This window comes from Nannobrachium achirus (genome assembly GCF_963921795.1).
Source record: "Nannobrachium achirus genome assembly, chromosome: 14".
Classification (NCBI taxonomy): domain Eukaryota; kingdom Metazoa; phylum Chordata; class Actinopteri; order Myctophiformes; family Myctophidae; genus Nannobrachium; species Nannobrachium achirus.
In genome coordinates, this window is record NC_137821.1 from 22,404,206 (window position 1) to 22,418,011 (window position 13,806).

The 13,806-nt window shown below is 41.7% G+C and overlaps 1 protein-coding gene across 1 annotated transcript; it reads left to right on the forward strand.

Annotated features, from left to right (window-relative positions):
* Positions 1-1,138: 1,138 nt before the first annotated feature.
* Positions 1,139-1,504, forward strand: LOC308297909 (cell division control protein 42 homolog; the record flags this gene model as incomplete). Its single annotated transcript, XM_080741473.1, has 1 exon — positions 1,139-1,504. One exon carries the CDS (start codon positions 1,139-1,141, stop codon positions 1,502-1,504), a length of 366 nt encoding a protein of 121 aa, XP_080597599.1.
* Positions 1,505-13,806: the final 12,302 nt, after the last annotated feature.

A 13,806-nucleotide genomic window follows, 5' to 3' on the forward strand; every position in this document is an offset into this window, starting at 1 on the left:
TTTAATTTACAAAAACACACACACACACACACACACACACACACACACACACACACACACACACACACACACACACACACACACACACACACACACACACACACACACACACACACACACACACAAAAGTATACAGTAATATGGAGATAGGAGGTTTCTGCCCGACAGTGACGATATGTGATGTACGATGACATGGCAGGCTCTTTAACCCATTCTGACAGCAACATAGATGACATCACATACCTGTGACTTTGGAGGTGGGTAGAGCAAAAAAAAAGACAGCCAATCAGGTCACCGGGAGGTTCACCTGTCGAGTATCACTTTGTGCTTTGGGAGAGAGAGTGTTGCGAAATACTGACAGTCTGAATGGTTCATCTGCTTTCAGTGGTTGATGGGAAATAGATCTTGTCTATTTCATTTTCTGGTATCGCCGGTGATCTGCGCCATCACGACAATCTTGGGTTGAATGTTCTTCAAAAGGGAACAGATCTTCATCCTCATTTTCCAGGTATGATACGGCTCTTTAACCGTTAATATATTCAATATGTTCAAATGTGATTTGCTTTGTTGCTCAGAATGGTAAAATCAATGCATGCTGTAATTAAGAAACAAATGCGAGAGATCAAGTTAACTTTGCAATGTTGTTACTTATCACCAGTGGGGAGGAAAGAAAATCTCTGTGAAATACAAGTAATTCGATGAACAAAGTCAAAGATTTACAGTTTCATGAAAATGTTTTATTTAAAATGTAAATAAGTAAGAGAGTAATGAGGGAATTTGATCTTTTTCAGGGGTGGCCTACAACAACACAAGTGTATGCCCAGCTCAGACGAATAAACAACAGAACACATGAGGATCTTCGGTGAAAACAAATGACGTGATCTTCAAGGAGAACAGTGGATTTTGAACTATGACAACAATGCAGACCATCAAGTGTGTTCTAGTTGGAGATGGCTTAGTGGGTATATCTAGTCTTTTAGTCACCTACATGACGGACACATTTCCCACTGAACTACCAAACACTGTACCGACAGTCATGGAAAATCATTCAATACTGTTAAACATAGGCCATGAACAATACAACCTCCAGTTATGTGAAGCTTCGGGCAGTGAGGACTATGACAGGCTACGCCCGATCATGTACCCTGGAACAGACGTGGTTCTGGTGTGTTTCTCTGTCGTCGATCCCCCTTCGTTTGACAACATCAAAGAAAGGTGGATACCCGAGATCAGCCATTACTGTCCAGGGTGCCCCTACCTGCTAGTGGGCCTGCAGACCGACCTGAGGGATGACCCCCACACCGGGGAGACACTAGCCAAGATGAAAGAGAAGCCCATCCCTCCAGAGAGAGCAGAGGAACTGGCCCGCCACCTGAACGCTGTCGCATACGTTGAGTGTTCTTCTCTCACCAAAGAAGGTGTACAGCATGTTTTTGACCAGATGATTCTAGCAGCTCAGGGTCACTCTGAGCCCAAAGAGATGGACAGATGTAGGCTGTTATAACCCCTTACGCGTTTGCTTTAGAACTGCTTGTTTAAACAGCATTCAGAGCCTGTAACTGCAAAATGAAATGAAGCAAAACATAAGTATTGTACATTCCAGAAGTGTTGCTGTTTGACAAATGGATCAAGGTTAGATATCCAGATCACTTTCATAATAGCCTTTTCATCCGGTTGTTTATCCAGATGCTATGTATTTTCAAATCAAGGATGTGTCTCCAGTACTATCAAAATTGAATCTACAACATTTTAAACAAATAAAGCCCCTCCTTACAGTTGGTGCTGCTAGGACATACCTGCATTGTATGATTTCTTTGTTTTTGAGCGGTGGTCACAACGCTCCTATACGTGGCGGTGTGTGTGGGTATGTATGTCTGTCTGTATGCGTCCGTCCGTGTCTGTAGCCTGCAGTAACCTTTTCTGACCACACATGTTAAGGGAGGGGCGCTGTTGTTCAGACTCACATTCGCACACGCGCACGCACGCACGCACGCACGCACACACACACACACACACACACACACACACACACACACACACACACACACACAGCCTCCACCGCTCAGTTCACACGAGTGTGATTTTTTAAGAAATCTCAAATGGATTATTGTTTAGCTGTGTCATTGACAGGTGCGATGACACTTAAAAGTATAGAACAGCTATATAAGAGAGCCATAAAGGTATATTCATCAAAAAGTCCCAGTCTTAACATCAATAAAACATCCTGGGAGGGGAAAATCTCCTCCTCCTCTGGGTGAACTCATAAAGAAAGACTGATAGTAGCTTTGGCATTAGGGCTGCCACCAGAGGGGACTGTGAGGTTCATTTTAGACACACTACCTTCGCTCAAAATGTACAGTTCAGGGAAACATAGGCAGGAACAACCTACCAACAAATATATATATATACATAACATTTTTCTTTAGAAAATCTGTGATTTCTTCTTTTGTATTACGGTATGTGGTTGCTTTCTGTTTTCATTGTTAAATGAAAATTTGCATCCTAAATCCAGCATAATTACACAGCATGTACTGGTATCTATTGTTCATTATTATACACTGTCCCTCCCAAATAAACAAATAAAATAATAATAATAATAATAGTCTACCAACAATTTTAGAAGATCAATCATTAATAGCGATGATTGGTGGTGAACATTATACTATGGGAAGGTTCAGGGATGAGTGAATATGACTATTTACGAGAATATACGAGTTTTGAGCTTATAGATGTCACCCAAAGTAGCATTTGAATGAAGACTTTTGGAGTTAAAATCTATTAGTTAAAGTAGGCCTACATGTGGAATTGACCATTTAAGTTTTTATCTTTGTACAGTATACAAAATAAAAGATGCAAATAAAAGTTTTTCGGCCTGTTTATCAGGTTATTTGTTCATGAAAATAATCCGTTGAAAGTCTTCCGTTAAAAGTCTAACAGACCAGAATGCCAACATTTTGCCTATTTGCAAGCATTTCACATTACATTATCAAGTCCAACATCGATCCATTATATGACAGCAGACAGTTCTATGGCACACAAATGAATTCCGTCCTTGTCCCTTTCATGCCCATATGCAGTATGGAGATCCTCAATATTAAGCCCATATCTGGAAATGCCCATATATGGACAAATTGTGTCAGTTTGGTCTATGACATCAAACATCTATGTCAGATGTCACGTCCAGAGCCTGACCCTGAATTTCAGAAGCAGGACCAAAAAGACACCACTTACAGAGGTACAAAAAAAGTAAAGTAAAGTAAATTCCCTTGGGCCCCCTAAATCCTCATTCAAGATGGTATGTTTTCTGATCACTGTCCCAACAGTCTCAAGAAATGCTTCTGCTGTTCATATACAGTATTTTCTGTGCTTTCTGGTTGTCCACAGCTCCTGGACCTTCTATACTTTGTTCTTTCTTTCTTTCTTTCTTTCTTTCTTTCTTTCTTTCTTTCTTTCTTTCTTTCTTTCTTTCTTTCTTTCTTTCTTTCTTTCTTTCTTTCTTTCTTTCTTTCTTTCTTTCTTTCTTTCTTTCTTTCTTTCGCATTATTGTTTGAGGGGATGGCAGTCCAGGATCCGGAGAGATAGGAGTAGACTCAGGGGAATGAAATGGAGAAAAGGTGAGGTGAGGTGAGGAGTGAAGATTTGTGGGGAGGAGAGAGAGAGAGAGAGAGAGAGAGAGAGAGAGAGAGAGAGAGAGAGAGAGAGAGAGAGAGAGAGAGAGAGAGAGACTATGATGGGGGTACATTTTCACTTATTTGCTCTTATGCAGTTGTGGGGTTGGGCATATCCTCTTTGTGTCACTGGATACCAGTAGGCCAGTCAATCTAAGCTAAAAAAAAAGGGCCTGACCCAAAATACATTGCAATGGCAATCATTCAGGTTTTTTTAATGATCCTTAGGCTCATCCAAAAAAACATGTTTCCCATTATATTCTTAGTGGATCAAGGTACATTCAGGGGGTTCATGTTTGGGTCCCTTAAAAAAAAAGACCCTCCTAGAAATAATTCTTTAAGTAGCATGCGATGGGTCTAACTAAGGTTTCTTTCATGATTCTGAATCCATTGCAAGCATTTGTTTGCAAAAAAGAAAAAAAAAGAAAATCCTCAGGCTAAAAACGGACTCATTTAAAGGACCCACTAAAACAATAAAAAGTAGTCAACAAAAACATTTTAACACTCATCTTTTCTTTTCTCTAATTACAATCTAAAATATGAACCCTTGTTGTAAAAAAACAAAGTTGTCCTTTAACTAACACTAACTAAAATCTGAAGGAAAAAAACCCCTATAACCTTGCACTGATCTCTGATGTGTCTATTGGTAAGAGCGGCAGCACACAGAGCATGCACAAACGCACATGCACACCCACACAAATGCAAGCTCATAGAAACACATACAGTACCTGCATAAACACACACAAACATACAGAAAATAGTATCAGGTGGAAACCGCTCTACCGCCTCTGTGATGGAGGTTGTACGTGTGACCGTGGTTTCACAAACAGCCTGTTTCCTTTGTGGATGGTGAGGACTCAAATACCAACCTAGTCTTCAATGATTAATGTGGTTATAGTCTGTTTTACTTCATATAGTGTTTATTGTATTTTAAAACAGATCATGCATTAAAGAATGAGTCAACAGCTAATAAATGCTCTCTCTGAGTGAGAATAAAAACCTTTCCTCCATGGCATCCGTAAGGGAACCCAGTCGCACAGGTGTGCATGCTTCAGTGAACAGAAGTCTTACAACATACCTTTAACATGCGTTTAAAGTCTACTCTGCAGTCTGGAGATGATGTTACATCAAATTAGAGGTCTTCGGACCTGCCCGAGATCCGAAATTACCCGCGATCCGAACCGAACCGAGCCGGGTAACGGGGCCGTTTTCTAGCTTTTACCGCGGGGCGGGCCGGGGCCGGGGCCGTCTGCCCCGGTTCCCCGGGTATCTCCTGTTACCCGAGTGGAGCCGAGATAGGCCGAGATTGAAGTGAAAGTGAACGCAACAACTGCACCAAATAGATAACGCCACACGATGGCACTAAAGATGCAGCATGTAATCTGTTGCATTGGTTGTGAGAACTGAGAAGTAGAACTCACTCAGTCACAACAACACTCACTGTATCAGTTGGATTGTTATTATTATCAAAGATATTAACGTAACGTTTTGGTTAACGGTTTACAATGGAGTTGTCATTGCGTGTTGTCATGCTCTGCAGAGCAAAATGGACACTCAAAGCAGAAAGATATAATGAACAACACATGCGACAGAAAACGATAGCATTAGCATTGGCTAGCCAAATAAGAAGGAATAAAAACATGGATTTATTTGTATTTACAAACTGTCCGCATTGACTTACTGGTCTGGGAAAAGATCATCTTTTGGCGAGAGGCACAGCGCCGCTGACAGCAACAGCAGCACCGTGGCGACGTTAGGTAAGAAATATGTCTGATACAACTCTTAATATAATAACGTTGGCATTCTTTCATTTCGGGGCGACAGGTTCGGGTCTCGGATCTCTCGTTCTGCTCGGGTATCGGATCCAATTTTTCTAATAACAGGCGGGGCCGTTCGGATCGGATCCATCACGTCTCGGGGCTGATCGGGTAACGGTTCTCAAATTCCAAATGATAGACGGGGCCATATGGGTCCGGGTCCGTTTCCCCCGGGTCCTTTTGGGTTCGGGTAGTTCAAATTGGACCCGTGAAGACCTCTACATCAAATCCATTACACCAGCTCATGGGGCACGTATTCATGGGTCACCACCAAACCCAGCAGGTCCTGATAGGGCTGGTTTTTGAGCGTACATATTGTACGTTTTCGGAGGCAAACACGGTGCTGAGAGATGCTTCAATAAGACGCACTGGGTCTGGTTTCTGGTGTAATTTATTGATCACGAACACAGTCAAATAGATACTCTGTCTCATTGACCAAGTCAATGAGAGAAAGCATCTGTGTCCGGGCTCACTGTCTGCCAACAGTCCATGACTGTTAGCAGAGGATAAGGGCCCCGCATGTCAGTTAACACATTGTATATATTGCATAGATGAGCTCCTCCCTCCAGGAGGACAGATAGTGGGAGGGAACATACAAACAGGTTTGGCATACATTAGCTGGCGATTGTCAGACAGTATATACATACAGTATATTGATTCCTTGTCAATCATCAGATACATCAATACAATACATTACAACATGGTACATGATGTTAAACTATATGAAAATACATACTGTGTAAGATAGACAGATAGAACACAGAGAGGCAGAGGGGGAAAAGGGGGGGGGGGGCAGAGGAGAGAAGGAGGAAGGGTGAGATAGGTGTGTGTGTGTGTGTGTGTGTGTGTGTGTGTGTGTGTGTGTGTGTGTGTGTGTGTGTGTGTCAGAGAGGGGGGAGAGGGAGAGAGGGAGGAAGGGGAAGAGGAGAAGGGTGTCATAAAGGACAGAGATCAAAGAGGTCAAAGGGGTCTGTCTTAACAATCATATGTTGTTGGCCGTCACTCCGGGTGGGCAACTGATGTCAAATAGCCTAAGGTCTACAGAAGTTGCGGAAACATTTATACTATGGAAGTTTACGAATAGAATTACATTTTATGGCCATATCATATCCTCCCTTTTGTTAATTACACAATTTAAATTGCTTAATTAAAACAATAAATGTAACTTCAATTACGACAATAAATGTAATTCTAGCTTATAATGTATATACCATAATAATTTCTTAAATTCAACACAAAACATAGCAGTCAGTTTCTTCTCAAATCAAAATGTGGTGATCCGTTGACGAGTTCTTTGCTCTCCCGAGCTGTGCGTGTGATTGTCCAGTGAATGTCCAGTGATTGTTCAATGTTCTGTATGTATGGACAGCCTACATGTTTGAATGCTTAATACAACCTGTTTTTGTTGATTTCGTCTGGAGTACGCCGTCGTGTGTTGACCCCGGAACCTCTCCATCACCTCACGTGCCAATCAATCCGCTCCGTGACCTCCAACCAGGTCTCGCACTTCTCCAAGTTCAGCTTCCAGCTCCATTTTCTTGTTCTCCAGCTCGTTCAGCTGTCTGCGTAGGTTGGATACGTAGGCCTTGATGTGGTCCTTCCCATAGGTGCAGACCGCCAAGATGTCAGTTGTAGTTCTCTCGTTGGTCCACTCTGCTGTTCCCTTCATGGTCTGAGCGCCCTTCTTCTTTAGGAAGAGTGCACAGTGGGACTTAATGTGGTCCGGTGCGTTGCAATAGAAACAACAGACGCCTTTTAGTTTTGAGTTGTCAGTCTTTCCTTTCGCATCAAACTTGTGACTGGTCTTGTCAATGTTCTGGCCTGGGTGACCTTTTCCTTTCCTTTGCAGTTTGGGACAACGAGATTTCCAGTGGTCAGGAGATTTGCAGTAGTTACAACACCCATTGTTTATTGAAAGTCTTTTGACAGTGTTGTTCTCTCATATCCATGTGTGAGGTTTGTCTCAGTCTGCCAAAGGTGCTAGGGCCTTGGTCCGGCCTCCCTGGCGTGCAACATTGTGGTGTTGAGCAGGAAGCATTTATGGTTGCTGAGCTGAGCTGTGATTCAGGTGTGGCTGGCAGGCAGGCATGTAGGCATATCGGTGGCAGGGGGTGTAGAGGGTCCGAGGTCAGGCACAGACAGGCGCCTGCAGAGGAAAAATTAAAAATAGACACCAGGTCACTTGCATATGTTCTCATCATTTCAGCATAGACATATTTTTCATAAGTCATTATCTATAAATCCCCTCTTTTTTTTTTTTTTTTTTTCTTTCTTTTTTTTTTCTTTTTTCTTCATCCATTACGTCATTCATTTTCTATAAAACAAAACTACATTGCTTGAATGCATGCTTGAAGAGAATGATACGCCAATTGTGCACATTGGCCCTCACAAATCCTCAAACAGTGCATTCAACAATTATGCATTTTCTTTTAAAACAAAACTATGTTAATTACATGTCTGAGGACGATGGCAAGCAAGCATTGCGCATATGCTTAAGCTTAACATAATCCCCAAACAGTGTATTTAACCATACTATGTAAATATTAGAGAAAAAAATACATTTTCTCTTTTAACTTGTTTTACATCAGTGATATACAAAACAGAACACACAAGTGAACAAAGAAAAGACCTTAAAGCTGCTCCAATGACAATCAGTTCAGACTTCAGTCAAAATGGTAATCTGATCAAACCAGTTCTACTGAGAAAATAAGGCCGGCCTTAATTATGACTTAATTCCAAACCCAAGTTGTATTTCAAATCTAAACAAGGCAATGCAAATGGATATTCTTGACATATACATGTGTACAGTGTAAATATGTCTCGAGCATATAAATCTAACCTTTAAAAACATATGTGTGTACATCTTACAGTTTAAAATAAGACAAACCCTGGATCCTATGTAAGTTGAGAAATAACCATGCAAGTAAGGACTAGATAGGCTCAGTGCTCGTCTCTAGGCTGTCTCTGGGTTAACAAAGACTATTATAATTAGTGTTGGCACCTACCCATGCTTCAAAACCCTGAGCAGGCCCTTTTGGCCTGGCAACCACAGCAGGTGGCCATTCAAACAGAGAACAACATTTGAATACAGTGTGAAACGTAAATACACTTGAAATCTTTGATCTGACTGGTCAACTTCTTGTAGATCCGCTACTTTCATTACTACTAGTTTGGGCTAAAGGGTTTGGGAATTTTCTATACAGTTGAGTAAAATAACTAAGTATATTACTCAAGTACTTAATTTGATTACTATGTAACTTTTGCTATGTGTAAATGAAGCCCTACACATCATGAGCAAACATCTGCAGATTGTCTACTCACTAATGCCCAGATACTCCACTCACACATACAATAAATACTTTAAACCTCTTCAATATTTGACTCAACTCAATCATTAATTCTATTTGTTCCATTTTCTTAATATGGGCATTCTTAACTTAAGTCAGTACAGAACAATGTCCGGTAGTTTTTCATATTTTAGGTTTCAAAGAAAAACATCTTTCCTAGTTTCTCCAATCTCCACTTAGGAGATCCCTGCCCTAGGGGGCACCTGGTCAGGCTTTAGGTAGGCTAAAAATAGCCTTTCGTCACCTCACCTCTCCTGTCCTCTCCTCTCTCCACCCTCCCCCTCGTGCAGGGGAGAAGGAGAGAGAGAGACAGGAGGAGGGAATCCATTTCTTCTTAATTTACACCAGAAAGTCAACCCAGTTTATTTCCATACTCATTCATATCTTATTCCTAAATTTTCCCAAATTTGATTCATATTTAGTTACCTGAAATTCTCAGGTGAAACCATTGACTTTCACCACAGACCGTCCAAGTATAAACGAGTCTAGGCATGTTCCAATTCCATGGCCCGTCGGCCCCCCAGCTTGCTTTCAAAACCCCTACACTTTATGGTGTGTAAATACCAAACCTGCACTTGAGTGTACAAAAACACTTGAGTGTACAAAAACTCCTGCACCAAAGACCGTCCAAGTCTAAAAAACGTGTCTTGGCATTTTACCAATCCCATGGGCCTTCGGCGGCCCCCTCTGCTTGTCACCACAGACCCATTCAAGTCAAAAATGGTCCAGGCACGTCACATTACAATGTCTTATACATGTAAATGTGGTCGGTTTAACTGGCCTAAACCAACACAAAGACCTTGGCAGTGCAAATGGAAAAGCTTTATTTGGATAACACACTATTTTAGCCTACTGAAACATTTAACTTCTTGTATGTGGCATACTTGTATAAACTATTATATAGATTACACCACCACTTTGCTTGAGTCAAACTGAATTAGTTAACCTAATAATTGTGTCCTTTTCAGGCTTTATTCCACTCCATTGCAAGTTAATTATGAACCTTAATTGTCAGGATTTTTTCTATTTAGAGTATGGAAAATAAAACATCTCACCGTTTTCATAGTTGCCCTTGAGTTCGTTGAAATCCAGGCGTTTCGGTCCAGGAGGAGAGAACGTCCGTGGCTCTCCTTTGTCGACTTAAGGCGCGGCGCGATCCTCTCCTCCCAGGAAGCCGAGACGCTGAATCCCACTCTTCTGACACCATTCTGATAGGGCTGTTTTTGGAGCGTACATATTGTATGCTTCGGAGGCAAACACGGTGCTGAGAGATGTTTGAATAAGGACAACTGGGTCTGGCTTTCTGGTGTAGTTTATTGATTCACGAACACAACTCAATTGGATACTCAGTCTCATTGACAAAGTCTGCCAATGAGAGAAAGCATATGTGTCCGGGCCCATTTGTCTACCAACAGCACGTGGCTGTTAGCAGAGAATAAGAGCCCCGCATGTCAGTTAACACATTGTATATATTGCATAGATGAGCTCCTCCCTCCAGGAGGACAGATAGTGGGAGGGAACATACAAACAGGTTTGGCATACATTAGCTGGCGATTGTCAGACAGTATATACATACAGTATATTGATTCCTTGTCAATCATCAGATACATCAATACAATACATTACAACATGGTACATGATGTTAAACTATATGAAAATACATACTGTGTAAGATAGACAGATAGAACACAGAGAGGCAGAGGGGGAAAAGGGGGGGGGGGGGCAGAGGAGAGAAGGAGGAAGGGTGAGATAGGTGTGTGTGTGTGTGTGTGTGTGTGTGTGTGTGTGTGTGTGTGTGTGTGTGTGTGTGTGTGTGTGTGTGTGTGTGTGTGTGTGTGTCAGAGAGGGGGGAGAGGGAGAGAGGGAGGAAGGGGAAGAGGAGAAGGGTGTCATAAAGGACAGAGATCAAAGAGGTCAAAGGGGTCTGTCTTAACAATCATATGTTGTTGGCCGTCACTCCGGGTGGGCAACTGATGTCAAATAGCCTAAGGTCTACAGAAGTTGCGGAAACATTTATACTATGGAAGTTTACGAATAGAATTACATTTTATGGCCATATCAGTCCCACACACAAAAGTAGGCTACTTAAAGTACCAAAAGTAGAAAGTACTCATTATACAGAATGTCCCATTTCACAAGTTTTCAAATCTTTTGTAAATACTGGAAGTATTCACACTATTTTTGGATTTATTGGTGAAAGGAGGACATCAACATCAATGCAAATTAGCATTAAGGTATTGTGAAGCCCAGCACAGCTCTACAACACTCTGGGTAGGCTGCACTCTGGATTTTATGTTTACCAAACTGCCTCGCAGGTGGGTTTTAATTGTCGGTAACGCGAAAAATAATCTAACAAGTAACATAACGGAATAAGGATTACTGCCATAGTAATGGCGGTAATCCTGTAACATAACAAGTTACTTTTATACTTTACTCAAGCTAAGTTTCATTCAAGCATGCATTACAACCACATATGATTTCAACCATCAGCAAGTGGTGTTTGGGTGCATCTCTCCATTCCGACATGTCTCCTTTCCTACAGATACTAACCCTATCTCTTACCCTATCCCTAACCTTAAGCTCTATGGACGTGTTGCCACTCCGACAATAAGAAGTCACTGTCGGGGTGGTTGTAACTACTTCTGGTCATGAACGAGGTCCACGCATCATACTGATGTTTTCTTATTTATTTCTCCAACGTACAACACCGTGAAAACTAGAAAAATAATGACAAGATAATAATATTTCAGTGTCTGGCACAAACAAAACAATTCGCATATTCACTGTTTCTGTTGCAATAACATTCTTTCATAAGAACCCCAAAGTACAGGTAATTTAGCATAGTTAATACTTCAACCATCAATAAACCATACAAAGCCTACTGTATTTGAGTAAATGTATGAATTAGCAGCAGGCTTGTAATACACCAGTTGACAACAAAATTCACACAAACTGCAATAAACGTTATGCATTAAGCATCATGTGTAATTCTCATTCAAGGACTCAACATAACACACAATGGTTATTTACCGTGTTCGCCTTTTTGACCAGCTGTAGTTAGGTATCTTTGTGATCTCTCTCTTATTATTCAGCTGTAAAGCACAACAACGAATGGTTACATTATATCTCTCTTTATACTCTGTCCATTGACAATACCAGCTGTAGGATAGTGAACATTAAACAAGGGCGTTATTTATACCTTTTTGCTTTATAGCTTCTCTCTCTCATGTGTGTCTCTTTCGATCGTGAGTCGAGACGTAAACAGGAAGTCAAATGCTCGCGCCAGCAACTACCCAGCCTTTTACATGAAAACTTCCGGGGTAAAGAGTGATCATGTGACCTTCCAACAAATGTATTTAATTAATAAACACTGTAAACGCAAATATATGTAAACGATTCTTTTCTTATAAGTGAACCAAATGTACCACAAAACTTTATAACTTTTTACTTTCACTTTCAAAAAAGGCACAGAATCTCCGTGAATTTTAACATGAAGTTGCCATGGCAACCATAACACATGACGACGCTTTGAGCGTCAGTTACACTCCCACCAATTACCCTTTGATTAGAGACCAAATAAACATATTGACATTTGGGAATGAAATCAATGGTAATTTCTTGATACCCTTTAAACCACATTTTTGTTGCTCTCAACTAGAACAACTAGTTTTTGAATGGGACGTTCAAGAATTGATGGCTTGTCTTTCCCTGACCTTTGCCCTCCTATCTGTAGAGTAGCTTTTCGTACGAGTCCGTCAACATCCTTAGATACATTAAGGACCCTGGCAATTTTCCATTCATTGCGAGGAGCGTCATCTTTGACAATGACAACATCACCGATTTGCACATTTCTTTTTGTAGCATGCCATTTTTGTCTGAGTGTAATGCTGGCAAGGTATTCTTTCCGCCATCGGCCCCAAAATTGTTCAGCCAAGTATTGAACTCGCCTCCACCTTTTCCTGGCATACAAGTCTTCTTTGACAAATTTACCTGGCGGGGGTAATGGGACTGATGACTTCATCGTGAGCAGATGGTTAGGCGTTAGTGGCTCTAAATTGGTGGGGTCACCGACACCATCCACTGTGAGTGGGCGGCTATTTACAACTGACATGGCTTCATAAAAGAGTGTCCTCAAAGAAGCATCATCCAGTCTTCCAGTGCTTAGTGTAAGGACTGAGCTTAGTACGCTCCTCACTGTCCTTATTTGCCTCTCCCAGACGCCTCCCACATGACTTGCGTCTGGTACATTCATGCAGAAGTCGCACTGCTTTTCTAACAGGAATGCTGCTATTCTCTCTTTGTCCAGTTCCTTCAGGGCTCTTTCCAGTTCATTTCTGGCTCCAACAAAATTGGATCCCTGATCTGACCTTATTTGTCTCACTGCTCCTCGGATGGCTATGAAACAGCGTAACGCATTAATGAAAGCATCGGTTGTCATATCTTCCAACATCTCTAAGTGTATTGCCCTGGAGCTAAGGCACGTGAAAATGAGACCATACCGTTTGTGTTCCTTGCGACCCTGTTTAGTACGGTAAGGTCCAAAGCAATCCATACCACAGTAGGTGAAAGGTGGTGATGGATCAACACGATCAATAGGAAGGTCGGCCATACGTTGCTCTTCTGTGGGCCTACGAGCTTTCCTACAAATGACACACTGCCTTATGTAATTGGCCACTGCCCTGCTACCACCAATAATCCAGTAACCATTGGCTCTAATTTCGTTCAGAGTTTGTCCTCTGCCTTGGTGCTGAGTTTTCTCATGGCAGTGGCCGAGTATGAGACGTGTGAGATCGCCATCTCTTGGAAGAATTATTGGGTGTTTCACATCGAAAGGTGAGGAAGCTTTGCTCAATCGTCCTCCTACTCTAAGTATGCCATCATGGACGAATGGGTCAAGTTGGTAGAGTTGATTATTACAGGGAAGCCTCCCAGATCTCTTGTTTAGTAAGTGCAGCTCTTCATTGAAAGCCTCTT